This window comes from Ursus arctos, unplaced genomic scaffold (assembly GCF_023065955.2).
Source record: "Ursus arctos isolate Adak ecotype North America unplaced genomic scaffold, UrsArc2.0 scaffold_19, whole genome shotgun sequence".
Lineage (NCBI taxonomy): Eukaryota > Metazoa > Chordata > Mammalia > Carnivora > Ursidae > Ursus > Ursus arctos.
In genome coordinates this window covers 45087881-45115112 of record NW_026622863.1, presented here as the reverse complement: position 1 = coordinate 45115112, position 27232 = coordinate 45087881, and the positions used below count along the sequence as shown (strand labels likewise).

The 27232-nt window shown below is 57.4% G+C and overlaps 3 protein-coding genes across 3 annotated transcripts in view; all 3 read right to left on the bottom strand.

Moving 5' to 3' along the window:
- Positions 1-140: 140 nt before the first annotated feature.
- LOC123000208 (latent-transforming growth factor beta-binding protein 4-like) lies at positions 141-3980 on the bottom strand. The gene is made up of 7 exons (XM_044378090.2): positions 3824-3980; positions 1943-2001; positions 1638-1776; positions 949-1058; positions 776-854; positions 318-411; positions 141-191 (listed from the first exon to the last, which is right to left on the bottom strand). The coding sequence occupies exons 1-7, from the start codon at positions 3967-3969 to the stop codon at positions 141-143; spliced, it is 678 nt and encodes a 225-aa protein (XP_044234025.1). The 5' UTR covers positions 3970-3980.
- Positions 3981-7900: 3920 nt separating this feature from the next.
- SHKBP1 (SH3KBP1 binding protein 1) lies at positions 7901-18885 on the bottom strand. The gene is made up of 18 exons (XM_026482275.4): positions 18757-18885; positions 18497-18550; positions 18302-18347; positions 18121-18194; positions 17778-17836; positions 17477-17557; positions 15806-15967; positions 15630-15720; positions 15350-15540; positions 14715-14830; positions 13840-13927; positions 13609-13725; positions 11577-11747; positions 10470-10625; positions 9994-10090; positions 8836-9014; positions 8429-8540; positions 7901-8329 (listed from the first exon to the last, which is right to left on the bottom strand). Exons 1-18 carry the CDS (start codon positions 18840-18842, stop codon positions 8098-8100), a joined length of 2112 nt encoding a protein of 703 aa, XP_026338060.1. The 5' UTR covers positions 18843-18885; the 3' UTR covers positions 7901-8097.
- A 392-nt stretch (positions 18886-19277) lies between these two features.
- Positions 19278-27232, bottom strand: part of SPTBN4 (spectrin beta, non-erythrocytic 4) — a 67981-nt gene continuing 60026 nt past the window's right edge. Inside the window, exons 27-35 of the mRNA XM_026482276.4 lie at positions 26961-27099; positions 26782-26866; positions 26221-26417; positions 25033-25652; positions 23963-24032; positions 23090-23382; positions 21738-21911; positions 21549-21591; positions 19278-20332 (exon numbers count right to left, since the gene is read on the bottom strand). Of these exons, the coding sequence (XP_026338061.1) occupies positions 20174-20332; positions 21549-21591; positions 21738-21911; positions 23090-23382; positions 23963-24032; positions 25033-25652; positions 26221-26417; positions 26782-26866; positions 26961-27099 (1780 nt within the window). The 3' untranslated portion in view covers positions 19278-20173. The remainder of the gene's footprint in view (positions 20333-21548; positions 21592-21737; positions 21912-23089; positions 23383-23962; positions 24033-25032; positions 25653-26220; positions 26418-26781; positions 26867-26960; positions 27100-27232) is intronic.

Below are 27232 nucleotides of genomic sequence, written 5' to 3'. Positions count from 1 at the left end.
GGCGGGGAAGGCAACAGGTGGGGGCGGGCCGGTTTCCCCCCAGACAGGGCTGAGTCCATAAAGAGGAAAGAGTAGTGGGGGCCACATTTGGGGAGGCCGGTAAAGGCTGATTCTCCGCCCTAGACACAGAGAAAGAGGCTTCATCTGGATAGGGGGCTGTCATGGCACATCTGGGCAGCCAGGTGGCACATCTGGGGGAGAGAAGAAGGGCCGGTGCACCTGGGCACATGAAGGAATTGGGGGTCTGGATTGTGGGCAGGACGCGGGGGGGGGGCACATTTGAGAATACAGTCACATCTGGCCAGGACCCCCCACACCTGGTAGGAGAAGTCAGAATGGATAAGAGCAAACGGTGGATTGAGGCTGTGGGCGGGGGTCCTCACATCTGGCCGCATGCCCACATCTGGAAGACTTTAGGGAGAAGGGGACACATCTGGGCTGAAGGCCACAGCAGGAGGGGGACTTTAGAGGGTGGTTGAGACTAGGGGGTGTGCTAGCCCAGGGACCGAGAGCTGGAGTGGGAGGAGGGCAGGGGGAGGGTCGGGGAAGCAGGGGGAGGCCTTTGGCTCCCAGCCGCCCCGCAATTTTGGGCATTCGGTGACCGGGCAGGCGCCAACCCGCACAATCGCTTTTGTTGTCTGGGCTAGTTCGGCTGCGCTCTCTGCCGGGACAGCGCCCCCCTCTTCGGCCGCAGGGAGCCCGGACGCCTGGCTTCCCGGCCCCACCCCCGCGGGTCAGCGCCTCTGGCCGGCGTCTGGTCCTGTCCCGGGCTCACCTCGCGCGGCCGGACTCCAGGGTCCCTAGAGGGTCCGTGTCCTGGGGGGCTCGGGGGGCTGAGCTACAATGGGGGGCAGCTAGGCGGCGGCTGGACCGTGGGAACCAGACGGCTTTATCTGGCCCGGAACCCACCTCCCTGCCCCCCGGCAGAGGAAGGGCGGATGTTCTTACCCCGGGCCTGGCCGGCAGGGGCGCGCTGCGGGGGCCTCCTTCTTAGCAGTGCCCGGCCCCCCGGCCCGCGGGGCCGCCTTCGTCTCAGCAGAGCTCGGGCCTCCTGCAGCCTGGGTAGGCGAGGGCAGAGGAGACAAACGAGGTTAGACGGATACCTCCTCTCCCCCCCCCCCCCCTCCCGGAGCTGGAAGGGGCCTTTCGTGCCGGGAGATCTCCCAGTAGCAGCTCTCCCCACCCCCACCCCCCAATCCCTTTCCGGGGACCAGACATTGAGCGTTCTTCACAGGCTTGGGGAGAAACAGAGACAAAGATGGGGGGAGAAACAGATGAGAAAGGGAGAGAAAGTGAGGAGAGAAGACAGAGACAGAGGCAGAGGCAGAAAGAGAGAGAGTCAGAGAGACACAGAGCACAAGAGACAGGTAATGATGGGAGAAAAGAGACAAATGGAAAAGAACACATACAGAGAGAGGGCATGGAGACAGGGGCAGAGAAATGGAGACTGAAAGACACAGAGAATGGGGTAAGCACGAAAAGGAGAAATAGAAACAGAGATACAAGTTGAGAGAGAGAGAGAGACAGGGAGAGAAGAAGGGAGAAGAGACGCAGGGAGCAGAGAGAAAGATGTGTGGGGAAGGGTGGCGGAGTTGGGAGCTGCTGAGCATCTGGGAGGGGAGGGATCTCACACTCACGTCAGTGGCTGCCAGTTGAGGGACACCTGTCTCTTCCTCACGCTGGGGCTGGGGCTCGGCAGCACCAGGGACACTGGGGTCAGGCACTGCTGAGGGCCTGCGCACTTTTCGGGCGGGCAGCTCTGGACCCTGCAGGAGGCTTCGGAGACAGCCAGGGACTAAGTGGAGAAGGAAGGGACTGGGTCTTTCTTTTCCCCAAGTGCATCCGGCATTCCAGCTGGGATGAGGCATGGGGAAGGGAGACCCGAACCCTCTGCTCTTACCCCCTTTCACTCCCTACCCATACCCCACGTAGAAGAACCCACCTCTGAGGCAGCGACTTCTCCTGGGCGATCTGCCTGGGCAGCACCGACAAGCAGCAAGACTATAAACAGGGGTGGAAGTTACTCAGGCCCCTACTCCTCCAAAACTCCCAAAGGAGGGCAATAGGGGATAGGGGAGGGCAAGCCAAGAGAAGACTTGAGAGCACTCGAAATAGATGTTTGATCAGTCTGAGGCACTACGCTGGATGCCTCAGTTTCCCCATCTGAACAGTGGGAGGCAAATTAGCATAGACTCTCCAGGGATGAAGGCCACAGCAAGCCTACTTTTATTTATTTTCTGAAGTGTTTAGTGGTAAAGTCGTACTGGTAAGGACATTTTAAAGTCTTTTTTAAAATGGTTTTTAAAAAAGACGCAAAGAGGATTTCTAAGCGCATTTCCCAGCGCGGACTTTCTGGGAATCTACAACCCCGCCCTCCCCGCACATCCCTGTCCTTGACTCAGCCGTCATCCCGAGCATGGCCGGCAGGTGGCGCCACTTCCACAGGCCTCAGCAGCTGGGGAGGGAGGTCCTCTTTTGACTGTGGGTCCAGCAGGGTGCTGAGGTGGAGGGGGATACCGAAGGAGCCACAGCCCAGAACTGGGAATCCAAGGCCTGAATTCTAGCCCGTTCCTGCCCTTCCACGCGCTGTGTCCTGGAGCCAGCATCTCTTGGTCTTTGGGCCTCAGTTTCCCGCCTGACTAGGAGGAAGGAGTCGTTCTTCGAGAAATCTCTGCGCCCAGAGGGTCTCAGATTCTGGATAGCGGAGTCCTCAGCTCCAGCGCAAGTGCGTCGCAACCAGCGGGCCCCCCAGACAAATCCATTATCCCCAGGCTAAGGGGGACGAGGGACGAGGACGCGCGCGCAGGACCCGAGAGAAGGGCGGTGGGGAGATGCTGTGAAGGGGACGTCGGGCGCATGGACTCTTTCCAGACGGGTGGGGCCCAGTGAGGGAGGAGACCGCCCGGATGGGAGCCTCCGGGACCCCCGATCTTGCCGTTATCCCTCCCGCCTTTTCTCCGCGTTAACCCCTTCCCGGCCCCGCCCCCGGCGCGGCTCGGGTTACTAAACGCATTCGCAGAGACCGAGGCGGGAGCGGAGCCCGGGGCCTTTGTAACGGAGCGCTGGGCCGCAGGGCGGGGGGCGGGGGTGCTGGGCAGGCTGCTTTCTTCGATCTCGTCACCCGTAGACAGGAAGGCTGACTATAACCCCCAAATCTATAGGAAATTTTGGATCTCTTGCCGCGAAATCACTGGTCCCTCGTTCAAGCCCGAGATCCTCTAATTCTAGGAAACTAGAGCATCCCCAACCCTCTTGAAATCTGAGGAACCCCCTCCGCACAACCCCCCTGCAAGCCCCTCCGCCATCAAGCCCGAAGTCCACGTCTTGCTAAGTTATTAGGAAAATCCAAAGGTCCTTTTTAATTCATCCAGGCGTTCCCAAACCCTAGAAAACCAGGACATCTCAACCCCACCATAGAATCCCTTCATAACCTCTGATACTCGTCTTCCTTAAGCACCCAAGAAGCTTGGGGAACCCCATCGCAGCTGGAGGGCCCCACCCATCTATCATCGTAGGAAAATTCAAAGCCCCATCCCCATATAAACTGGGACCCTTCTCCGAAAAAAACCCTAGAATCCCCTGGGGCCATATTATCCATCTACCACACCAGCGGCGAATCCCTCGCCTTCAAATTTCAGTACTCTCCGATTCTAACCCCTGCAAAATAGAGGGTCCTAATAAATCCAAGGGCTCTGGCTCTTTCATCCCTATCCTGAAGCACTGGGTTCGTATTCCCCTAAATCCGCAAGTCCTGGTGCTTCCGGGCCACCAGACTTATCGGGTGGAGGGGGCGCAAGGAAGAAGGGGTCGCAGCGGGGCTTACCCGGCCGGGCGGCCCGGGATCCCCGCAACCTCGACGGCCTCGCTGGGGCTGGGGCTGGGGCTGGCGGCGGAGGCGGCGGCTGCGAAGAGCGGCAGCAGCAGCACCAGCAGAAGGGGGCGGCGGCCGCTCGGGCCGGGCCGCCGCATGGTGTCCGGCGTGGAGTCCCGCTCCAGGCGGGCCGTCTGTCCAGCGGGTCCGGCTCGGCGCGGCCCCGCCCCCCGCCCCCGCCCGGGGCCGACTCATTTTCTCCACGGTCCTAGCCGCGGCTGCGAACTTCCCGCCAATCAGAGCCCGATGCCGCCAGGGGGCGCTGCCCGCTTGGCCAATCGGAAGGCGGCAGGGGAGGGGCTAGAGGGACAGGTGCCGGGCGGGGGGCGCTGGGGCCTGGAGTTCTCAGGGCTAGAAAGGAAATCGGGAGTCCGGTACTGACTCGGGAAGGAGAAGCTGAGGAGTGGAGTTGCTGGGACCCCTCCCACGGCTGGGAGGGATGCGCAGGCAGTGGGCAGGGTCCCCTAAACTTGATTCTCACGGGCCTCATCCCTCGCTCACGGTTGTGGGAGAATTTGATCAGAATTTGCTCCCTGACTGGTGTAAACGCTGGAAGCCCCCAGAGGTGTCCATTTCTCATGCGGGAGACTCGGGGTTCTGGGGGGGAAGAGTACTAATCCTACAGTGGGCCCCAGGTCTGGCTCCTCTGAGGCCCCAGGCTCTCTCTGTACCTTCCCAAAGGTTTTCCCCTTCTCAAGGCCCTGTGCTTCAGCGGTTCCTGGTCCAACAAGCAAAAGCTTGTTCCTCAGAGGGCTGTAGCCTCTTTCTCTCAGAGGACCCAGGCTCGCCCCTGACCCACAGACCTTGCTCCCAGAGAGCTGTTCTCCTTACACCCCTCTCCACCGCTGCCCCTAAAGGTTACCAGATCCCCCCTTCCCTAACCTGAATCTTTTAAGATTCCCAAGAGCACCCCTCCCAACTGACAGAGTTGCAGACTCTCTCTTTAGAGAATTCCAGTCCCCTCCCTTCCTGGGGTCCTCTGCCGTCTGTCGGGAGCCCCAAACCACAGGGGGCCTTAGGCCCCACGTGCACTCTCTTTAGGGAGTCCAAGCTCCAAGCCTTGCTTACAACCTCCCGATGTAGGTCTCAAGCTCAGCCCCTTCATTATAAATTCAAGGCCCCACCCTTTTTCCTCGCAATGACACATCCCGCTTCTCCTCTCCTAAGGTCACCACCCCCTGAGCTTCAGATCTGGTTCGCTACTAGCCCCTTTCTCCTCTGAGTTTCAGGTCACTGCCCTGCCCACAGCAAATTCAGGCGCAGCTCCGTACTTAGCATCCCAAGCCCCACCCCTTTCATGTCTGCCCCGCCTCCGGGGTTCCAGGCCCCATCCCTCGAGGCGGTTTGAGTCTTCAGACTTCCAGTTGTGGAAGCTTAGCTCCGCCCCCAGTGGATCACAGGCTCCACCCCCACAGGATACTAGGCCACGGGCCCTGACCACAGAGGGCCTACCCTAGGCTAAGAATATCAACCGATCCAGCTTCGTCCTCACCCCCCATTCCTGCTCCTTCTCCCAGGGGAGGGTGTGCAGGATAGACGGGCGACCCCGTCACCCTCCCCCCCTCCCCGTTACAATGAGGCACCCCGGTAATTCACACAGCCTCACGCACACTGTTACTGCTGCCTATAGCAATCCACGCCTCCATCCCACAGACACCCAGAACCCGGTTCCACCCACCATCCAGGGACACGCAGCCCCTTAGAGCAGTAACGAGGACACTCAGGCCTCACTCGCGGGCATTCGTGGGCAGTCCTAGCATGATGATGGAGTGCCTGACTGCCCACTGAATGTGCTGTTTTTGTGAAGCCCCCGCAATCTGGTTAACGTGGCCCTGCAGGACAGAGTGTCCTGACAACCCCCTCCACCCCCGTTGCCCCCTCCTCACCTCCTACCCTGTGGCTGGAGCATTTGCTGGGGGCGCTGCCGAAATTTCTCCCTTCTGCCTGGGATCCGGGGCATCTTCAATGCTCGTTGCTAAGCAACAGCCTCTGGCTCACCACTACAACTTCCGGGGATGGTATTGGCTTCCCATCCCCCCTGACTTTGGAGTCCCCCGCTCCCAATCCCTCCGCATCAGTGCCAGTATCTCCCAGGCGGTTTCTATGTCATCCCTTGGATCCTGATCTGCTCTCAACCCTTCAGAACCCCTTAGAGTTCTACAGCCATGGCATTCTGGAAGCTTCCTTCCATCATGTGCTCACATGCAGGGCTTTATCCCTGGTATTAACAAACAAACAGAAAAATCTCTTTAGTGTTCCAGATTTTCTGACATTCTCTCTCTGTTCTAGAATCACCAGCATTCCAGAAACACAAGTGCTCTGGATTCTCTGGCAAGGAAAAACTGTCTCAATATTCTAGATCTGGGAGCATTATAAAACATCCCACATTATAGATTCCTGGACATCCCAACCCCCTCCTATGTTCTCAACTTCCTAACATTCAAACATCCCCCAGGGCTCTGAATGTCCTGGCATGTAAAAACATTTCCAGAGTTTGAGATTCACAGGTATTCCAGAGAACTCATGTTTTAGAATCACTCATTTCCCAATCATGTTCCAGATTCTCTGACAACCCAGAAACCCCTGCCATTACAGATTTCTTGGAATGCAAACGAACTCTGTAGTGATCTAGAAGAGCTGACATTCCAGAATGCCCCTATGTTCTAGATTTTGTAGTACTCCAGATTGCTGTGTCCTAGAATTCTCAGCATTCCAGAAACTCTGGCATGTAAAATATTCCTCCTAATGTAGATTCATATGTATTCTAGAACACTCCCTGTTCTAAAATCATTGACTTCCAGGTCCTTTTGTCCAGAAACCTCCACAGTCTGGATTCTCTGAAATGCAGGGGAGAACCCTAATGCTGTTCATCCACCAGCAGTCTAGAATATTCCTGTGTTCTAGATTCCCTTACATTCTGGACCCCTCTCTGCTATGTTACAGAAACTCTGGCATTCTCAAATTAGCATTTTCTAAAATCCCTTGTTCCGAGTCTGTCTGGCCCCCTCTCTCTCCTCTTCATTGGCCCAAGGAAAAAAGGCAGAAAACTTTCCTGAGAAGTTGCCATAGAAATAGGTATTATTTGGGGAAAAACCTCATGGATATTAAGCTGGAGTAAGTGGAACCTGTCCCACATGACCTCTCTGGTAGGAGCAGGAAAGGGATGAGACTGGGCAGCCAGGGATGTGGGCAAGGTGTTTGCCATGGCAGGGCTTAGGGTACAAATGTTAAGGATGTGGCAATCATATAGCTAACATCTGTGTTTCTGTTGACCTGCAGCCATTCATCCCTGCTTGTGGGCACAGTACCCTGATTCACCTTTCAGGAACTCCTCCTCCAATCTGTCAACATGGGGCTGATCTCACTTCCTGGCTTGCGAGGGCACAGGACCCTTGGAACAATGGAAGGCCTCCATCACAAAGGCCATAATGATTGGCTCAGGAATGGCCATCTGACGACATTCGAGCCAGTAAGAATCAGTCATGTGATTTTTTTGCTGCTGCTAGAGAGAAAAAAAAGTGGCTAAGGAGGTACCTGGAGTCATCTTGGCACCCAGAGGGGAAAACCTGACTGAGAATGATGCATCCAGAGGCAAGCAAAGCCAAAAGATGGAAAGACATTCTGGATGAGTTTTTGAATCCCTGGATCCAACCATGCCTGAAGCCAGCAGTAAACCATTACATTCCGCTTCTTTGCTTAAACCAAGAGAGCCAGACGTTCCTGAATCTATAGCCAGACATCTGGTCGGTCCTCACCTCTCTCCCTCCCTTTCCCTGGGGGTCCCCAAACCCTTTAAGAATGTCAGCAAGGGGGCGCCTGGGTGGCGCAGTTGTTAAGCCTCTGCCTTCCACTCAGGGCGTGATCGCAGTGTTCTGGGATCGAGCCCCACAACAGGCTCCTCCGCTGGTAGCCTGCTTCTTCCTCTCCCACTCCCCCCTGCTTGTGTTCCCTCTCTCACTGGCTGTCTCTCTCTCTCTGTCAAATAAATAAATAAAATCTTAAAAAAAAAAAAAAAGAATGTCAGCAAGGTATTGGCAGTGAGAACTTTATTAGGGGAGGGTGACTTTGGCTCCAGAAAAGGGGGGACGGTGGGGGCCTAGTAACAGTGACCACTCCAAGGAGGCCCTGGCCCTGGCCCTGAACCCAGGGCTCTGACAGGAAGCAGGGAGGCCCCAGAGCACCCCTCCCCAGGACCTGGGTATCCAAAGGCACCATGGCAGCTGTGTTCAGAAGGAAGTTTCATTGAGCTTCACCTTGGGGGGCGCAAGGGGAGCTCCCAGACCCGAGGCAGGCCGAGGGGCTGGTGTGGGCGGCCGTCGGGGCTCTGGCCCACCCCGCACCAGTTCTTGGCAGCGTTCCACAAAGCTGCCTCCCCCACGGCGCCGGGCCTCAGCCTGTGGGGGGCTCGGGCTCCCACGCCGGCTGGACAGGGAGGTGGTGCTGGAGGCTAAGTGAAGACTGGGCGGGGGTGATGAGGGTCAGTGTGGGTCACACACCCCCACGCCCATATTCTGCCCCTCCCCCACTGCACAGAAGGGGAAGTGGAGACAGGCCTACCTGGTGAGCGAGGCCCGGGGGGAGGGGCTGGGGAGGGAGCTCCTGGAGGAAGATGGGGCCAGCTCGCACTGCTCCAGCTGCTCCATCAGCTCTTCCTCCGTCAGGCCGCCGGCTGGGGGGGCAAGGAGCTGGGTCAGGGGGGGCAAGACAAGGATCACTAGGCAAGGGACAAGGGTCGTGTGCGAGGACTGAGGTCAGGATAGGAGAAAAAAATGAAGAGGTCCAGGGACAGGGGTCAGAAGCTAGGAGGGGTGGAAAAGCGGGGGGGGGGGGGGCAAGGTAGGGTTCAAAGGCAGAAGAAAGGGGTCAGAGGCCAAGGGCTTGGGGAGGGAGACTGACGAAGGGCGTTGAGGAGAGGGGCTGGGTGGGGGGTGTCTGGGCCCGTGCTGAGGCGGGGCAGGGAGTACCAGGGGCCTGGCCGAGGCCATCCATGGCGGTGGTCAGGTCCCACATGGCCAGGCTGCCGTTGGCCTGGCCGGTGAGCAGGTAGCGCCGGGGACGGGAGCCAAGCCGCCGGGAGCCCTCACACTCGAGCACCGTGAAGGCGGTGGTGGGGGAGCCGTCCACTGAGCGCACGGAGCACACCCTGAGACAGAAGAGGAGGGGGTCACCCTGGCCCTGGCCAGCTTCTCATCCTTACACCCTTCCCAGGCTGCAGACCCCACCGTAAGGGCGTCAGTTCCTGCCTCTGCAAGCACCACCCCAAGCCTCCCTATCCTTCCCCAACGCACCCTCTCTGAGTGCGGCTCCCTCCCGGATGGCTCCCGCCTGGCACCCCCCCCACCATGTCTCCGGTGGGATTCTCCCCCAGATCTGCTGCTCTCCCCTGGTCCCATCACAGGGAAGGCCGGGGTCATCCTGGGCACCTCTCTCACCTCCCACCGTTCTCTACCGCCAGTCTCTCCTGGGGCCCCCTCCTCCCCGGCCCTGGTCAACACTGCCTGCTCTGGCCAGACACCTGTCCCAGCCTCGTCCCTACGCTCTGGGGCTCCTATCCAACCTCCAGTCCAGTCCCCACAGTGGCCATGGCTCCCCAGTGCGCTCAGGGCAGTCTCAGTTCTTCCATCTGATTGACAGGCCCTGCCCCCTCTGCAGCCTGGCTGCTGCTCCAGCCCCCAGACCACGCACACCCCACTGGATGTCCTATTTGGTCATTCCCAGCCTTGGGAACCTTAGGGCTCCCTCCTTAAGAAAACCCTTGCAGGCCCCCTTCCCAGGCTGGAGTGAGCACCTCCTCTGGGCCCTTATAGCCGCCGGCGTCCCACCCCCTGGCCTGGATCCCTGCGCCCATGCCTCCTGCCCCCACCCTGGGGCCCTGACCACGCTGGGTCACCTGCCTGAAGTTTAGCACGGGCACCTGGGGTTTCTCCAGCTTCACCGCCACCCACACGGATCCCACCTTTGATTCCTCCAGCCCCCAAACCTAGGACCGGGCCTCGTGCTCCCTCCTAGCCCTTGCTCCTTCAAGTGTCCCTTGGCTAGGACCCCCTTTTGGCCTCCACAACCAGCTGGTATCTTGCCTTCTCCCTGACCACCCCCCACTCCGTCTGATGGACGGTCCTCACCGCTGACCAGTGGACGAAAGCCGCACGAAGAGCTGGCCGGCGCTCGGCACCACCTTCTGAACGAACACCTGCTGGTCATCCCGCTCGCCGTAGGGGCCTGGGCCAGGGCGGTGAGGGGGGTCAGGGCCCGCTGGGGTCCCCGGGACTCCAGACCTCAAAGCTCTGCCTCCTTCCCCCCAGATGAACCCTCCAAGGACCCTAGATCCACAGGTCCCCCTTCCTCGGTTTCTGGCCTTTGGCCAGCTCAGAGAGGGCTGGGGGTCAGCCACAGTCAGTGGAGGTCAGGGATGCGGGGTGGGGGTCCTGGGTCAGGTGGCACTCAGAGGACTCGATGGCGTAAGAGAATTCAATGTGGGGGTAGCGGGGAGTGGATGGAGGTTAACCAGGCCAGCTGGGGGGGTCAGGTGAGGGGCCAATGGAGTTCAATGGGGGTGAGGCAGGGTGCACGGGGAGGGAGGCCAGGGGTTAGTACGCACCGATGTCATTGCCGGCGCTGCAGCCGCCATGCCCATCGGCTGACTCCAGTGCCAGGATCTTGAAGGAAGCGAGCGGGGTGGAGCCAGGCTGCGTGGAAATCATGCCCCGGAAGCGAGTCACGGACCACGTGCGCACGTGGTTGTTGTCGGCACAGACTGGGGAGCACGAGGGGGGCAGCGAGTCAGGTGAGCCGTGGCATCCCCACCACCCCACCCTCTGGAGCCCCATGATGACCCCAGCAAAGGTGTCAGGATTCGGGGCCCTCTGAATTCTTCCCTTGCAGAGAGTCTGCTCTACCCCAGAACTCCAGATGGTTAAAGATCCTGTTGGCTCCAAGATCGTTCCAGAGCCTGATCTCACCTAATCCCGTCACTGTCCCTAGCCTGGTCCTGTCCATTGTCACCTCCTGCCTGGACTCCCTGCTCCTGTCCTGCCCCCAGAGTCTGTCCCCACACGCAGCCAGAGGGACCCTGCGAACACCTGTGTCAGGTCACGGCCCACCTCTGCCGACAGCGTTCCTTCCCGAGACTCTATCCCAATCAAGGTCAAAGACAGAGTTTTCTGCATGGCTCACGTCTCCCCTGCCCACGCCGCTCCAGGCACGGGGGCTCCCTGCTCCTTCTCAGATCCACCCACCACGCTCCCAGCTCAGAGCCTTTGCAATGCCTGTTCCCTCTGCTGGAACGCCTGTCCCCACCAAGCTGCTCTGCTCATTCCTTCATTTAGGCTCAAAGCTCCTCCCCCGGTGACCCTGCCACTTTCCAGCCAGTCACGCAGCTGTCTTTTTTCACAGTCTTCCTCCTTGCCTGATGGTGATTTCTATTCTGATGTATTTATTTATCATCAGCTCCACAGGGGTGGCAACGTGGCCTGTCTCGTCCGTCACTGTATCCCCTGTGCCTGGCACACAGCAGGTGCTCAAGCAATGTTTGTGGAATTGGTGAATTCCTCACTCTCGCCTGGATGGGTCCCCTAACAGGATTCTCCCGCTTCTGCAATTACCATCCCAGGTTAAAATTCTCTCCCTCAGCCCCTGGTTTCACACTCCAATCTGGGCCACCATCCTGCAGGGAGCTGGGCAGTGGGGGCAGCCGGGCAAGGCCCACCTGAGATGAGGTGCTTCTCCGACAGCATGATCTTGGTGACGGGGCTGCGGTGCACAGTGAAGGTCTGGAAAAGCTGGGGCCCGGAGCCCACGGTCTCGGGGTGCTGGACGATGACCCGCACGCCCCCTGAACTGGTACCATAGGCGATCTCAATCCAGTTCCCACTGTCACCTGGGGAGGGGCCGAGGATGAAGAGGGACAGATCAGAAGAGAGAGAGAAGCAGAGACAGAAAGCAAGAGAGAGACAGAGACAGAGCTCATAAGACAGGGGACAGAGATAGAAAAATAGAGAAACAGGGAGGCAAAGGGAACCAAGAAACTGGATCTCAGAGAGGGATATAATGACAGACAGACACAGAGGGAAATGGGCTTACAGAGCAAAAGCCTGAAAAACATAGAGATATATAAACAGACAGATGGCAAGACAAAAAATGCAACCTGGTGTCTGAGGGACTGCCCACCCTCACCAACTTTCCAGAGGGGAACGATCATTTTGCAACGGTCAGAGACTTAATGGACCATCTTAAGGAATGAGGGTGGGTAAAACGTGGTTTTCATATTTTGTACAGCAGCTCAAAGCCATGGATTGGGGTTGTGCACAGCCACGCAGACAGACATTAAACCCAGGGTGCAGTGGGCAAAAGTAAGGGGACAACTGACATATATACCCAGGACCATTTCTGCGAATTCAAAGCCCGCCGACAACGCCCATTTTGTAAGGACACAAACAAATGAAGGGATAAATGACAGTGTGGTGGCCTGCGGCGGGGAGGGGGGTGGGGAAGAAAGGAAAAAATACGTGAAACCAGCAAGGGGCCTTCTGTGGAGGAAGGGTGGTGACAGCTGTGAAGTTAGGTGTGTCACTCATTTACCGTTGCTGGGAAAAAATGGACCGTGAGCCTTACCTCACGCCATACATAAAAGGTAATGGGAAAAGCAGCAGAGACCTACATACAAAAAGCTAAAACTGCAAAGCCTCTAGGAGAAGGCACAGGGGAAAACCTTCACAACCTGGGAGTAGGCAAGGACATCGTAAGACCCAGAAAGCACTCCCCATGAGAAAAAAGAAGAAAGAAAGAAGAAAATATATTTATAAAAGAGCCATTATGCCAGGTGAAAAAAGCCAGACACAAAACGCCGCATATCGTTATGGTCCCGTTTACGTGAAGTGTCCAGAATGGGCAAATCCACAGAGGCAGAAAGCAGACTGGGGGGGCGCCTGGGTGGTGCAGCGGTTAAGCGTCTGCCTTCGGCTCAGGGCGTGATCCCAGCGTTATGGGATCGAGCCCACACCAGGCTCTTCCACTAGGAACCTGCTTCTTCCTCTCCCACTCCCCCTGCTTGTGTTCCCTCTCTCGCTGTCTCTCTCTCTGTCAAATAAATAAATAAAATCTTAAAAAAAAAAAAGAAAGAAAGAAGGAAAGAAAGAAAGAAAGCAGACCGGGTTTCCAGGGGCTGCCAGGAGGGAGAACAGGGTACGATGGCTGAAGAGCTCAGGGTTCCTTTCTGGCGTGATAAGAAGCCTGTTCTGGAACCACATAGTAGCGATGCGCGCACAACCTTGTGAATCCCCTAAAGATCACTGAATTGTACACTTTACAGCGGTGAGTGCTCTGCTGTGTGAATCACAGCTCAATAAAAACAAGTAAAAAGGAGCCTATTGTTCTGCATTTCAAGTCAAGAAACCAAAACAAAAAACTGTCCCAAGTGAGAGAACTGTGAAACGTGCACTCTCTCTGCTTTATGAGCACGCCTGCGTCATGCCCTCAACGCAGAGCGGGGGAAAGAAACACAAAGACGAACTACTAGTGATCAGTTCTGCCCCTGGCTGGAGGGGCCCGCCACAGTGCAGCCCCCGGAACAGTGCTTACATACAAGTGGTGCCCAGTGGGTGTTTGTTGAATGACTAAACGAGAGTTGAATCTCCCCTTCCCCCACCCCTCCAGGTCTCACTGGGTCAAGCTACACAAGTGGTGGGGAGCCAGCTGTGGGCCGGGGCCGATGGCAGGGTGGAGAGCCGGCCAGAGCTTACTGGTTTTGGGGGTGAGGTAGACGCTGAGAGCCGTGACCCCGTCCTCTGCCGGGTCCCGGTAGAGCTCACTGACGAGAAGGTCGTTGTCCTTCATGCGCAGGGGAAACTTCTGCACATCTGGGGTGGGCGGGGAGGGTAGAGAGGGCTTGTTCAGCTCGCCCGGGCTTTTCCCTCCTCTCCCACTTTCCTGGGAAGGTTCTCCGGCACGACGGTACCCCAGCTGCTGCTCACCCACGTAGTAGATGGAGCCGTTGTTGCAGCCCAGGAGAAGGAAGGAGCCTGCTGCGTCGTAGCTGGTGATGGGTTGCACCTCCTGGACCTGGGGGCAAGTGGGACTGGCTGTGGCCGGGGGAGGGGGTGTCCCTGCCTCCGCAGTACCCCTCAGGGCACCCCCGCATTCCAGAACCCACCCAGGATTTCTAGGCCCGCTTCTCTCCAGCCTCACCTGCTCCAGGCCTATCTCCACCTGTGTCTCTCCATCTCTGGAAATCTCTGGGTCAACGCCTTTGTCTCTTGGCCTCTCTTTGACTCTGTATTTCTGGCTTTTTCTAGTCCCCTCTGTCTCTCTCTCTACATCCCTTCTGTACCCCACCGCCTTTCGGTCCTGGTTTCTCTGTCCACCCTTCCCTCTCCTGTCCCCTCTTGCTGACTTCCTCTACTTCTGTTTGTCTGTTTCCCTCCATCTCTGTCTCTCCCTCCCAAACACACTTGACCAGAGAAAGCAACACTGCAGATGTATTTTTCTTTCCACTTTGGAAAGGGCTTGGGAAGGTGCAGAGGAAACAACAGACATCTGCACGTCTCCCTCTGGGTTTCTGCCTCCTACAGCATCTCCACTCCAACCCCCCATTCAGTGCCTGGCGAACCCTCTCTCCTCCTTTGCAAACCCACCATCTTTCCGACGGCTCAGCAGCCCCTCCTTCAGAAGGCCTCCCTGATCTGATGTTCCTTAGGCCTTTATCACGCCAGCACCCCCACCAGGATCTGGCCCAGCACTGGGTTCTCTGGCTCTCTCCAGATGGGGCAGGGCAGAAAGGAACCCCTCCCTGGGCCTGTACGGTCTGGACACCCAGCAAAGAGGCAGCCAGGCTGGCCAGCATGCTGACCTGCCAGTGCTTGGTGACAGCATTCCACACCCCGATGCGCCCCGTGTGGCTAGTGGCGATGAGCTGGTTCCCAACGAAGAATAAGGCCTCCACGGGCACCCCGAGATGGAAGACTCCTGCGGAGAGCAAGGAGCACTCAGCCGGGACCCCGCATCATGAGGGAGAAGGGAAGGGGCAGGAAGAATTCCGAGGGCCAGAGGATTCAGTTGGGCCATGGAATCTTTACAGGATAGAGAATTCCAGCAGGAATTATAGAGGATTACACAGGCCAGATTCCTGACGGGGTGTGGAATTCTAACATGGTGGAAATGTTCAACAAGGAAAACAGAGATTTCTAATGGGAATACAGATTCTAACAGGCTCTGGGGTTCTACTGGCATGGAGATCTAACAGGGCGGGGGAGAATCGTATGCGGGTGGATTTTTCTACAAGCCAAGGAATTCTAACAGGATACAGAATTCTAAAAGGTTGGAACATCTTAATAATGCAAACAATCTTTATGGGTGTGAGAACTATATAGGATGGATTATTTTAACAGGCCACACGATTCCAGTGAGGTAGGAAATTCTAACAGACCACAGGTTGAAGCGTAATTCTAAAGGGTGGAAGGTTCTGGAAAAGTCCTGGTACCCTACCTATCTCGGAGCCACCGCCTTCTGCCTGCAGAGCCCACAGCAGGATCTCGCTGCCCGTGGCCGCGGCCACCATCTTGTCATGCTCACCCAAAGCCCCACCGAGCACCCGAGCTGTGAGTGCCAGCCGCTCAATGGGCCAGTCCAGGCGCGGGCTGGAAAACACCAGCTGCCAGCCAGAGGCTTCCTTGAGCCTGGGGGAGGGGGGGATGTCATCAACCCTCACCGTGAGCCCTCCCCATCAACAGAGCTCGGGCCTCCGACCACCACCCTCCCCGAGCACCTATAGCAGACGAGGAACTGCGTATAGGCCACAGCGATCCAGTTGTGGTGCCCACACACCAGGCGCACCATTCCCGGCTCCTCCGGTAGCCCTTGGGGGGTGGAAAGAACGGGGATCAGGGCAGGGACACAGGGGCCCCACTGGCTGCCCCAGCCTCCCAGGGGACAGAAGCGTACCCGATGGGGAGGGAGGGGCTCTCTCATCCAGCATTCGGCCCAGCAGCCCTGCATTGCCCAGGTTGGGGGGCATGGTGTTGCTGCGTCGAACGGGGGCTGGGCGTCCCCCTGACTGCTGGGGCCCCACTAGGCTGTGCCGGTTCCGCCGCTTCACTGGGAACACTGTGGCAGGGAGAAGGGAGCAGAGTGACGATAATTATAATAATTGTCACAATTGCTACATTGCAAGCACTTAAAAGATGCCAGATACCAGGGCACAGGCTCCTGGTGAAAAGATTTTAGGTGGCGTGGGGACATGCATTCAATGACATTGACTAACACTCCCTTTTCTGTTCCTTGGAGCCCATCACGAAGGAAGAATCACTTTGGTGCTGCCCTTATACACTACCTTTTTAGTGTTTGCTAATCTTCTGTTTTAAGAAACAGAAGCCTATCTCCTTGGCAGGCAGCAGCACCACAACACTGGTATTTGGGGGTTTTCTTTTCACGTGTACTTATTTATGGTATAAAGGTAGTGATATAAAACTTCTATTTAGGGGCGCCTGGGTAGCGCAGTCGTTGGGCGTCTGCCTTCGGCTCAGGGCGTGATCCGGCGTTCCGGGATCGAGTCCCACATCGGGCTCCTCTGCTGGGAGCCTGCTTCTTCCTCTCTCACTCCCCCTGCTTGTGTTCCCTCTCTTGCTGGCTGTCTCTCTGTCACATAAATAAATAAAATCTTTAAAAAATAAAAATAAATTAAAAAATAAAAAAACTTCTATTTAAAGTGACTTTTGTGCTGGGTGCCTGGTCAGCCCGGTTGGAAGAGCGTTCGACTCTTGATCTCGGGGTTGTGAGTCTGAGCCCCGAGTGGGGTGTAAAGATTACTCATATAAACAAATAAACTTTAAAAAATGACTTCTAAAAGACAACACAGTAAAACCACGTTAAGAAAACAAAAGCATAGCTCTTCATATTTGGCAAATTTCATGAAGGTAGGTATTGACTGAGGTTAGGGAAATTGTCATAAATTGAACTTCCCCTTTTTGTTCCTTCTACGCATCAGCAAAGCCTAGTGGACTACAGTTCCCAATAACCACTGGGGCATATTTTCCATGGCCAGTGGGGTGGCTGATCCAAGGTCCCATGGTGATTAGAGTCAATAACTCTGCTTTAATATTTCTCCCCGCCATGTAAAGGACCCCAGTACTTCCTAAGCTTCCCCAGAGGGAAATCAAACCTGGACTGAAACCCCCTTCAGGCTCTAGAACCCCCTACTTCTTCTTCTTCTCCTCCTTCTCCTTCTTCTTTTTTAATTTATATATTTGACAGAGATAGACAGCTAGCGAGGGAGGGAACACAAGCAGGGGGAGTGGGAGAGGAAGAAGCAGGCTCCCAGCGGAGGAGCCCGATGTGGGACTCGATCCCGATATGGGACTCGATCCCGATGTGGGACTGCGCTACCCAGGCGCCCCTAGAACCCCCTACTTCTGAACCTCAGGTGGGGCTAACTGGCCTGTTGCCTCTTTGGAAATGTTGTTTCCTACTTCCTTTCCATCAGTCCAGCCTCTAATATAAGACTACAACTCCCATAGTGTCTCAGGGCTCACAGCACAGGCCCCCAACGACTGTGACCTTATGGGAAATGTAGTCTTTAGTCCACCTCCCTCCCCTCCATCCCTTAGTTGTGCCCACCTGGTGGAGGCAGGTAACCGTTGAAGAGAACGTTTCCACAAGAAGATCGGTCCAACTCCTCCCGAAGCTGCAGGCGGCGAACTGAGGCAGAGTAACTCAAAAGCTGGGACTTGGGAGGGTACTGAGGCAGATCCTATCCCCCTCCCCCAGCTCATTCTCCAAGACTTCCCCTGAGACCCAGGACCAATTCCAGTGCTCTCAGCTCTAACCCAGGCTTCTTTCAGGGGAGGGGAGAGGGAGCATCAGGAGAGCTGGAGCTCATTTTCTATGCAATGAGGATGCTAATGGGGCCCCCACTTACCCAGAGGAGTGAGCCCATAGAACTGGGCTTCGTGGAGGAGGCTGGAACCATGGACACCCCTGGGTAGCAGAATTGACTAAGGGTCAGAGTCTGGGGAGTGGGAGTGGGTGGAGAATTCTGAGGGGGAAGTTTTCAAAACTGTGCAGAGAATCCCAAGAGGTAGAAATTTTGACCAGATCAAGATTCTAAGCAGCGATGATATATATGGGCAATGAAAATGGGTGTGTATGTGTGTGTTTGGGGTAAACTCTAAGGACACCATTTAAATAGGATCGAGGAGCTTAGGTGAGCATTCTGAGGGTAAGAAGGTGAAGACGGTGGGGTCCCTTTACCCCATGCAAACCTGGGGTCCAACTCTTTGGTGCGCAGGAAGTTGAGGATGGGGGCGAAGACGGTGGGGTCCCTGTCGATGAAGATCTGCGGGAAGGGGGGCAGAGGATGGATGGGGCAAAGAGCAGGGATGAGTGGGTATCCTGTCCCTCCCCCTACCCCGCTGCCCCATTTCAGCTCTAGACCCTACTCACGGCTCCGGTCTCATCTTTCAGTGTTGAGATACGTCCGCTCAGAAGACTGCAGGGAGGGGACACAGAGCAGGTGTCACGGGCCAGGGTGTGTGTGTGAGGGGGGTGGGGTGGGGAGGGTGAGTGGGGGGATTAGGGTTCCCCATACCGTCTCTTCCCGACCCCTACACCCCGCCCCAAACTCGCTCTTCCGATCACCTGGAGAAGAAGGAGTCTGGGATCCAGGTGAGGGTCTGGCGAGAGGTACTGAATCTAAGAGGGGAAAGTGAGCAGACGTGAAGGGTTGGAGGAAGGGTAAGGAATGTGGCTCCCTACCCCACGGCGCCAGTCCAGGCACTCTCGCCTTCAGCAAGAGGCGGAGCAATCCTTGATGGACAAGGATTCCCCCCGGGAGAGGCGGGTACTCCCATTCCACTCCCCGCCCCCGACGTGGGGCTTCAGGAATATCCTACACTCACCTCTTGCCTCCCACGTTCAGATGAATCACCTCCCCGGGAGGCCCCCGACCTGGGATCCCCTCGGTTGCAGGAGCCGCGTCTGCCATGGCCCTCGGGCGAGCCGGCCGGCCAGCACCCGCTTCCGGGTCTGTACTCGGGCCCCGCCCCCACCGCCTGCTCATTGGCCTGGAGACACCAGGAGTCGCCGGCGATTGGGCAAAGAGCTCACCCGTCGCAGTTAAATTCTCCGCCTCCTTAAAGGGACCCGCCTTTCCTGTGCTGGACGGGGCGTACCTCAAGGCCTCTTTGGGGAAGTTTAGGTACAAGGGCTAGCAAAACATTCCTCTATCCTTCAGGTTACCATTTTAAGAATAGAATCTAGGTGTTTCGTTGGGGACATGTGTTTAGTTCCTGAAATTGGTACATACCAAGAGGACATCTAAGTGTTCTCTGCAGCTGCAGTCTTTCCCTGAGCAGCCCCCTCCAACCTGCCCCACACATCCTCCCAGGCGCAGCCCATGAAACGCGAACAAACCGGCATAGACCGTCAAAGCCAAAGGATTTATTATGGGTACATACAGTGTGCGCCTGCCACACCGCCCCACACCCCCGAGCCCCAGCGGCTCCTCCAGGCGGCCATGGGGGCTGCCCACAACCCGGTTCCCCCACTCCCTAGGGAGGTGCTCCTGCCAGAAGCATGCAGGGGGGGAGGGCTTCCCCTCGCCCCTCCCCTCACAAAGTGGCATTTACCTCTGGAGGGGGGAGGAGAGAGGAAGACAGTTTTGAGCTTTGACGCCCCTCCCATTAAAAGCCTTCGCGGATGCGGGGCAGGGGAGGAGGAGGTCGACGTTTTGCAAAAATAAACTAAGTCAGGAATTAACCGCATGGCTCTGAGACGGCAGAGTGCAGGGGCCAAGGCCCCTGCACTCCCCCTTCCCAGACAGAGATCAAGGCAGCATTGGAAGTGAGGTAAAGGCGGGGAGGAGGCGTCCCCTCCCCACCCCCTAGCACCCTGGATGGTCCAGGGGACCTCACCAGCGGCCCCGTGCCCATCCCTAGGGCGGAGAGGGGGGCAGGAATATCGCCCCTACCACCCCAGCTTCTTGGGGCAAGATCTGGAGATCTGGGCAGGGGGCTTGGCTCAACTGGCCCCTTTACCCGCCCCCCCCAACTCAGTTATTGCATAAAAATAATGGAGCCCCAGCACCTGGGGTGGGGTGGCGAGCAGGAAGGGGCCGAGATATGGCTATAGGGGCAGCAATCCCCCCACCACTTCCTGGAGTGCAGGAGAAGTCCACTCCTTTCCAGTGCCCATCTTGGCGCGTCCGCAGTGTTGGTGGAACCAGGGGCTCCCGCCCCCGCAGAAGAGAAAGTGTCTTTGTGCCCACAGTGCTGAGAGAAGGGGCGGGGATGTGTGTCAGGCCCAGGGGGTGGGAAGTCACTTCCGGCGCCCGCTGGCCCTGCGCTCCCCGGCCTCTCGCTTGGGGTTGCCCTCGTCTGTGGAGGACGTGGTGGGTAGTGTCTGTCCCCAGCGGGCTATCTCAGCGTGCTCTCCCACGGAAGCGGCCACAGCCTCCAGCCAGCCGTTCATCTCCTCCTGGAGAGAGAAACAGGGCACAGAGTCCGGATTTGGAGGAAGGGAGACTGGGTAATAGAGGAGCCTAGAATCAGACTGCCCTCTGAACTTCAGTTTTCCAATCTTAAATGGGTTAATAATAATAATGCAAACAGTTACATAGCCCTTACTATGTGCCAGGCTCTGTTCTAAGTGCTTCTGTGGATTAATTCACTTAATCCTATGCAATAGGATTATATCAAATTCCCACTATAAAGATAAACAACAAAAACCAATAACATCAGCAGACATTTATAGAGCACTGACATTCACCAGACCACGGAAGTGGCCCTATATGTATCAACTTACTTCTCACAAGAACCCTAGAATGGAAAACTATTTTTATCTCCATTTTAAAAATAAGAAGGCATGGAGAGAATACAGGCCTACTCCAGAGCCTCTTGTAAGGATGAATGAGATAATAAGCATTATTATTTTCAACATCTCTTTAAACCACCTCCATGCCTGCTCCTCCTCCCCTGACCTCTCCCCTTAGCCCCAGTCCTAAGGTTCACCCTCAGCCATCTCCTTCCCTCCCACAGGCCAGCTGGGGTCCAGCCTTGCGCCTTCCCATGTGGGTCCCTGTCCTGGTTGCCTCCTGGGCTTCACACCTGCCCTCTCCCTCCCCCCAGTCTACGCTGCACACTGTTGCCAAAGGCTCTTATACATCACTGCAACCTCCACCCACCTCATCTTGCTCAAAAGTCTACCATGGCTCCCCAGTGCCCTTAGGACAAACTCCAACCTCCTCCAAATGGCTCACAATGCTCTGTGAGATACAGCCCCTGGGAACCTTTCTGGGCTCCTTCCTCCTTGAACCCTCCACCAGCACAGTTAATACTTTGCATTTCCACACCTCTAGTTCTCTGCACTTGGCAGTTCTCTCTGTCTGTATCATCCCTTTCTAGCTAACTCCCACCTCTTATCTTTCCAGGGTCTTCTCAGAGGCCAAGGCAAGGAGGATGGACTCTGTCCTGGGAGCTCCAGGCAGCCCTCCTGATCTCTGCCCCCCCCCCTGCCCCCTGCCTCCATAGGTTAGGAACTTCCTCTGGGCTCTCACTGCCAGTGGCCTTTCCCATCACAGCCTGGTGACTCTGGCTTGTGTTTCTGGCTCACAGCTCCACTGCTCTGGGCCAGGAACCAGCTAGCCAGGTAGTTCTTGAGGTCCCGATAGGGAAGAGAAAGGACCAGATCTCACCTCATCCTTAGCCTGGAGCAAAAACTCGCTGCCATCCTGGGTCCTGTAGGAAGGGACACAGGACTTGGGGACTCTGGGGCAGGGGCCCGGCCCACCCGTCCACCAACTAGCCTCCAGGGGAGCAGGGTATTGCTGGGAGGGGGAAGTTGGGCCTCGGATCCCTCCCTCTTGCCCATTGGGGGGGCTCACTGGAGCTTGAAGACGTGCTTCTTTTTCTTGTAGTCACTAGCCACCTCGCTGATGGCCTTGTGCAGGCTGAGCAGTGGCTCCCCGCCGTGTGTGCCCCCAGACGCCGGGCCCTTGGCGTCCTTGTAGAAGCCCAGCTCCCCCTTGCTGAGCACGCAGTACAGGCTCACCCACGACCTGGGGCGACGATATGGGGCTCAAGGCAGAGTCACAGAACTCTGCCTGGGAACTCTTCATTAATACCCTTCATGGCTGAAAAGGTCCGACCCTTCCTTCCTCTGGGCCTTTGCCCTAGTTGGGCCCTATGTCCAGGATGCTCTTCCTTATGGCGTTCCTGAGCTGAGGGGAGAATCTAAGACTCTTGGTTCCAAGCCTGCTGGGGTTGCCCTTCCACATCCCCTCCTATGCTGAATTTCCTGAAGGTAAGACTTAAGCGGTCTTCTCCATAAGCCTTTGCTTGGGCATGTTCCTTGCCTCTCCTCCACCCACCATGAAATCCCCTGAAAAGAGATCTATTGGTCCAGTGGCCGGAATGAGGAATTCCTATCTCCCCATTCAGCCAAAGCCTCAACGGAGGAGGAGGTCTCTCAAGAGTGAAATACACCGAAGGTGTCCCTTTATCACCACCTTGGCCTTGCCACAAGAGACAAGGACTGCCTCAAAGCAAAATCTCAACCTGTTCCTTCCATTTCACCTGTATCTTGGGTCTAGACCTCACTCTGCTTGTGGGCCAACACTTCCCTTTTTGGCTCCACCTCTCCCCAGATTCTGCCTCCCAATTGGACAAAAAAGGTTTGGACAACCATGAGCTGGACTCCAAGAATAAGCACGTGACTCTTTGGACCCCTATATGCGCCCCCCACCTCAGACCTCAGAGTTTGGGCTCTGCCCCCTTTCAGACCTCTCCCGCCCACCCCAGCAACAATTTGAAACTTCGAGGGTGGACCCACCCCGTTCATTGGTTGGATCACCTCTCCAGGCTCCCCCTCACAAGCTATTGGAATCCTGTAGACCGGACCCCACATCCAACTTACTCTTAGCTCTAGTTAACTCCCGAATTGATTGCTAGGAATTTGGGTTGCAACTTACTGGCACTCGGAACACTTTCTTCCGATCCCGCTCCCACCTAAGCTCCACCCCTTCGCCCAATGAACACAAGTTTAAGCCCCGCTCCTCCAGTTTATAGATTTGAGTCCTTGACGTTAAACCCCGCCCCTCTTCAGGCCCCGCCTACTCCCACCACCCTTTGGATTCCCTGAAGTTAGTACCACCCCCCTCCTCAGGCCCCAACTATTCGCTTATTGGATACTCTGAGTTTGGGAACCCGCCTTCCAAAACCCCGCCCACACGCTCACCGGTTGGACGACTTGCGGTTAGCGTCGAGCTCGCGCTTGCGCAGCAGGAAGCCCTCGTGCTGCACTGTGTGAGTGGGCGGTGGCGGAGGCGCGGGGGCGGAGCCGCCCTGGGCCGGGGCCGAGCGCGAGCGCCGGCTTCCCCCGCCCTCACCACCCTCTCGGGGCCGCGGCCGCCGTCGCGGCTTGGGCCGGTCCCGCGCCCGCGGCCGGTCCGGCCGAGGTGTCCGCTCGGGCGGCTCAAGCCCGTTGGGCAGGCGGCCTGGGGGAAGCTCGCGAGGCTGAGGCAGCGACGGCTGTGTGAAGGGAGGGGGAAGAGGGGTGCTGTCCATAGGGGGGGTGTTGGGGCCATCTGTCTGGGGGACTCGCGGGTCTGGGGGTCCCACCTGTCTTGGAGGCGAGTATGGGAGGACCTCAGGGCTGGAGATTTAACTTTTAGGGAACCCCTCGGTGTTGCGAATGAGACTCAGGACTTCTAGGTTTGGAATCGCTCTGGGTCTTGGGGAGGAAAGTTCTAGCTCTGTGGAGGCGGGGATGCAGGCAGGTTGGTGTCCCAGCTGTCTGTAGGAGGAATCTGGGACTTCTGTGTGTGTGTCTGTGAGGATATCGGAGACCCCGGGACTGATGTGGGAGGAGTGTGGAGTCTGTGTGTAGAGAGGGGGGTAGGAGTCTTCTTAGGCTGGTGGCCTTATTTTTCTAAAGGAGAAATTTTCGGATTGTAGGAGGCATCTGGGGGAGCTCTCCATCATCCCCTGAGAATCTCTGCAGGGTTCATATCTGGGGAAAGCAGGGCTAGGCATTGGTGTTTCTGGGTCCTGATTCCTGCTCTGAGGAGAGGGTTCCCCATACCCCCACCCATCCTGAGGCTCAACTTACCCCAACAGGGAGCCCTGGGCCTGCTTCTTTCTCCTGCAGCTGCTCCACAATGTCAGCCAGGGTGGCCTTCCTGGGAGGGGGAGGCCGAAAGACCCAATGGAACTGGGGTGCCCTCTCCCAGGGACCAGCCTGGTTGCCGGGAAGAGCCTCCACCTCTTAGCCTGAGATGCCAAGCCCCTGTCCACTTCCGCAGCCGCCCTTCTGAGATGCTTGCCTTACACACCATACTTGGGACATGTCTGCTGAATGGAGGCCAGAACCTCTCCTTTGAGTTTTAACTAGAGAAAAATGCAAACCGGTGTCTTCAAGCCTTTGAACTTTATGTTGTCTTCTTCTACCCACCCCCTGAGCTCCCAAGCCCCCTGAACTTGTTCCATCCATGCCCTGATCATTCTGGGTCGTCACTATCCAGTGACAAGTCTGTTTCCTCCACTGGACTGTGATCTCCATGAAAGCAGGGCTGAGGCTGGTTTGGTCACTGTTCTCCTCAGCACAAACCACACATGAAATGGGGGACTCAGCAACTGTTCATGATATACAAAATTAAGAAGGAGTCAAGAAGTCATTGTCTCCAAAACCTATTTGACCAAAGGCCTCCTTCTGGGGATGCAGCTGATTAGATCAATGCAGCTGATTAGATCACACTCTAGTTTAAACACTGGGGCCTGAAAGGCCTGAGTTCCAGTCCTGATTCATCCATACTGAGTGATTTGCCCTTTTTGAGCCTTAGGGTCCCCATCCACAAAATGGAGATGACAGCAGCCCCATTTATGAAAGAAACTGTGATAAAGGGTCTTATCTCCGATCAGGGAGAAGATGGTTCCTCCACTAGCCCAGTAGAGAAACTGAGGTGCAGAAGGGATAAAATCCCTGCCCAGGTCACCTAAGCTGTGGGACAAGGGCCACCTCTTCCAACCTCTTTCAGCCCCAGCTTACCCCTCTGCAAAAGGAGTACCGGGACAGTATCTTAAGCAGTTCTGAGCCCTGGAAGCCCTCCCCACTGGGCCTGCGTGGCTCCTGGAGCTCTTTGCGTCCCCTTTCCCTCACTCCCCGCGCACATGGGGCCTCACCCCTTGGCCAGCTCTCCTCTGGTCGGCATCTCCTGTTCGCTGGACTCCTGTCTCTCCAACCGCCGCTCACGCCGCTCGCGCCGCCGTTCCATCTGCTCGTAGCGGCCCAGGGTGAGGCTATGTGCCGCCTCGTGCTCCGCAGACTCCTGCCGCTCTGGCCGTCGTCTCCGCGCAGCCTCCTCGGATTGATCAGCCGATTCCTGCCGCTCCGGTCGCCGCCTCCTGGGTAACTCCTCCGGGCGATCAGCTGACTCCTGGCGGTCCGGCCGCGGCCGGACCTGCTCCGCCGCCGCCAGGGCCCCGGGGGTCTCCGCCGCATCCTCTGGTGCGGCCGGCGGGGCCGGGGTCTCCACTCTCCCGGGGATCTCCGGCAGCCGGTCGATGCGCGGCTGGAGGCGCTCGGGCTTGAGCTCCTGGCGCACGTACCCCACCCGGGTCCGCACCTCCGCCGACAGAGTGTCCGAGGCCCGGCGGGCCAGGGGCTCCAAGCCTCTCTCGTAGCCCCCTGGCCGTAGGAGGGGCGCTGCCTTGGCCGCCAGTTCCGTGGGGTCTCCAAAGAACTTGCGCCCCAGCAGGGGGGTGGGGGGCTGCTTGCTCTGTTCCGCCTTGAGTTTCTCTATCTGGGAACGGAGAGGTCAGGGTCAGGTAAAGTGGCCTGTGTGCGTGGGGGGGGGAGGTGGTCTGGGAAAACAACTCTGGGTTGTCTGCCTCCCCACGCCCTTTAGTAGTTTCTATTATTGAAAAAGCAAGGTTGTCCAGGCCTGAACCCATGCTTTTCCCTGCCAGGAACTTAACTCCTGTTTTGCTTGGCAAACATTCAGTATTCTTTTAAGAATCGGCTAAATCATCACTTTCTCTAGGTGCCTTTGTGACCCCCATCGCCTCCTTCCTGAATGTCCCCTCAACCCAGGACCTCTCTCCTCATTCTTCAAGTCTCAGATCAGAGCCCCACCCCAAGCCAGGACAGGCGCTTCTGGGCTCCCATGGTCCCTTGTGTTTCCCCCATCCCAGCCCTGGGCTGTCACTGTCTGGTGACAGGTCTGTTCCCCCTTACCCCACTAGACGGGGAGACCAGTAAGGATCTGTCTCAGCCCTCACGCAACACAGTGCTGGCTGTGTCTGTCTCACAGCGGGGGGGGGGGGGGGGATGGGCGTGGGGGTGGCTGGTGCAGGGTCTGGGGTGCTGACCGTGGTCAGGCGCCGCAGGGAGCTGAACCTTTCTTCCCAGGCAGCAGCCGCTTTGCGGAAGGCCTCGTGGCGCCGGATCAGCTGCTCCACCTCATCCACGCTGCTGCCCAGCTCCCGGCTCTGCAGGAGCGGCTCCTGGGCGGTCAGCCAGGCATCGGCCACCACCGCCTCCTGGGCAAACTGGTGCACTTCCAGCACTGAGGGGAGACATTGCGTTACGAGTGATGGGGGCACCTGTGGGCCCTTCACAGGGCGCTGGCTGTTTTCTCTGGCCCTCCACACCCTCCAGCTTTCCGTATCCCAGCCCTGACCACTCTGGGCTCTGCAGGGCTGAGGGGGGCTGGGCATATCTCCGAGGGCACCAGCTTCTCCCCTCGGTGTCTGCCACCAGGGACTCAATGGCAAGGCGGTCCTCCTGTCCACCCTCCCAGGCCTTTCTGTTTGCTGCTGGGCACCCGTGAGCAGCGTGCAAAGCATGCCGTGTCACCCTCCTGGCCTTTCCAAACACACCGGAGCGTGTCCCTGTGCCCTTGAGCCCTGTGTGTCTGGGTCCCCACTCACTTTGCTGCAGCCATTCCCAATGGCGGTCCCACTTGTCTGACACCTCCTCCTTCCTGGTTCCCAGCTTGTCCAGCTGTGCCTGGATCTGGAAGTGGCGCATGGGTAGGAAAGGCGTCAAGGATGGCTCCCATCGCGATGGGCACGGGTGGCAGAGGGGGACCCCCTGTGCCCCTTCCCACCTCATCAGCCATGGCACTCTTGTTGAGCAGCAGAGAGCGCCCCAGCTCCTGGCAGGCTGTCAGCTCAGGCACCCGGGCCTCCAGCTCCGTCTTCAGGCCCTGGTGGTAGTTCATGAGCACCTCCACTGACGACACGTCCCTGCGGTGGCCGGGGCGGGAGGGAATCTGAGTCTCAGGTGGCCGCCCCCCCGGTCGCCATGACAGATGTAACTCCTGAGGCACCCAAATCCCTGAGTATCTTGGGACATGACGCCCACCTTCTCAGACCAGGT

Bases quoted from the DNA above. Each gene is read 5' to 3' on its own strand.
- LOC123000208 (XM_044378090.2), bottom strand. From the start codon at position 3,969: ATGCGGCGGCCCGGCCCGAGCGGCCGCCGCCCCCTTCTGCTGGTGCTG. The intron at 1,059-1,637 runs GTGAGTGTGAGA...TCGCCTACCCAG, and splicing joins CTCAACTGGCAGCCACTGAC to GCTGCAGGAGGCCCGAGCTC. The intron at 855-948 runs GTAAGAACATCC...GCCGCCGCCTAG, and splicing joins CCCTGCCGGCCAGGCCCGGG to CTGCCCCCCATTGTAGCTCA.
- SHKBP1 (XM_026482275.4), bottom strand. From the start codon at position 18,842: ATGGCAGACGCGGCTCCTGCAACCGAGGGGATCCCAGGTCGGGGGCCT. The intron at 17,837-18,120 runs GTTTGCATGGGG...TCTGCTACCCAG, and splicing joins ACCAAAGAGTTGGACCCCAG to GGGTGTCCATGGTTCCAGCC. The intron at 10,091-10,469 runs GTGCGTACTAAC...GCCCTGGCCCAG, and splicing joins CAGCGCCGGCAATGACATCG to GCCCCTACGGCGAGCGGGAT.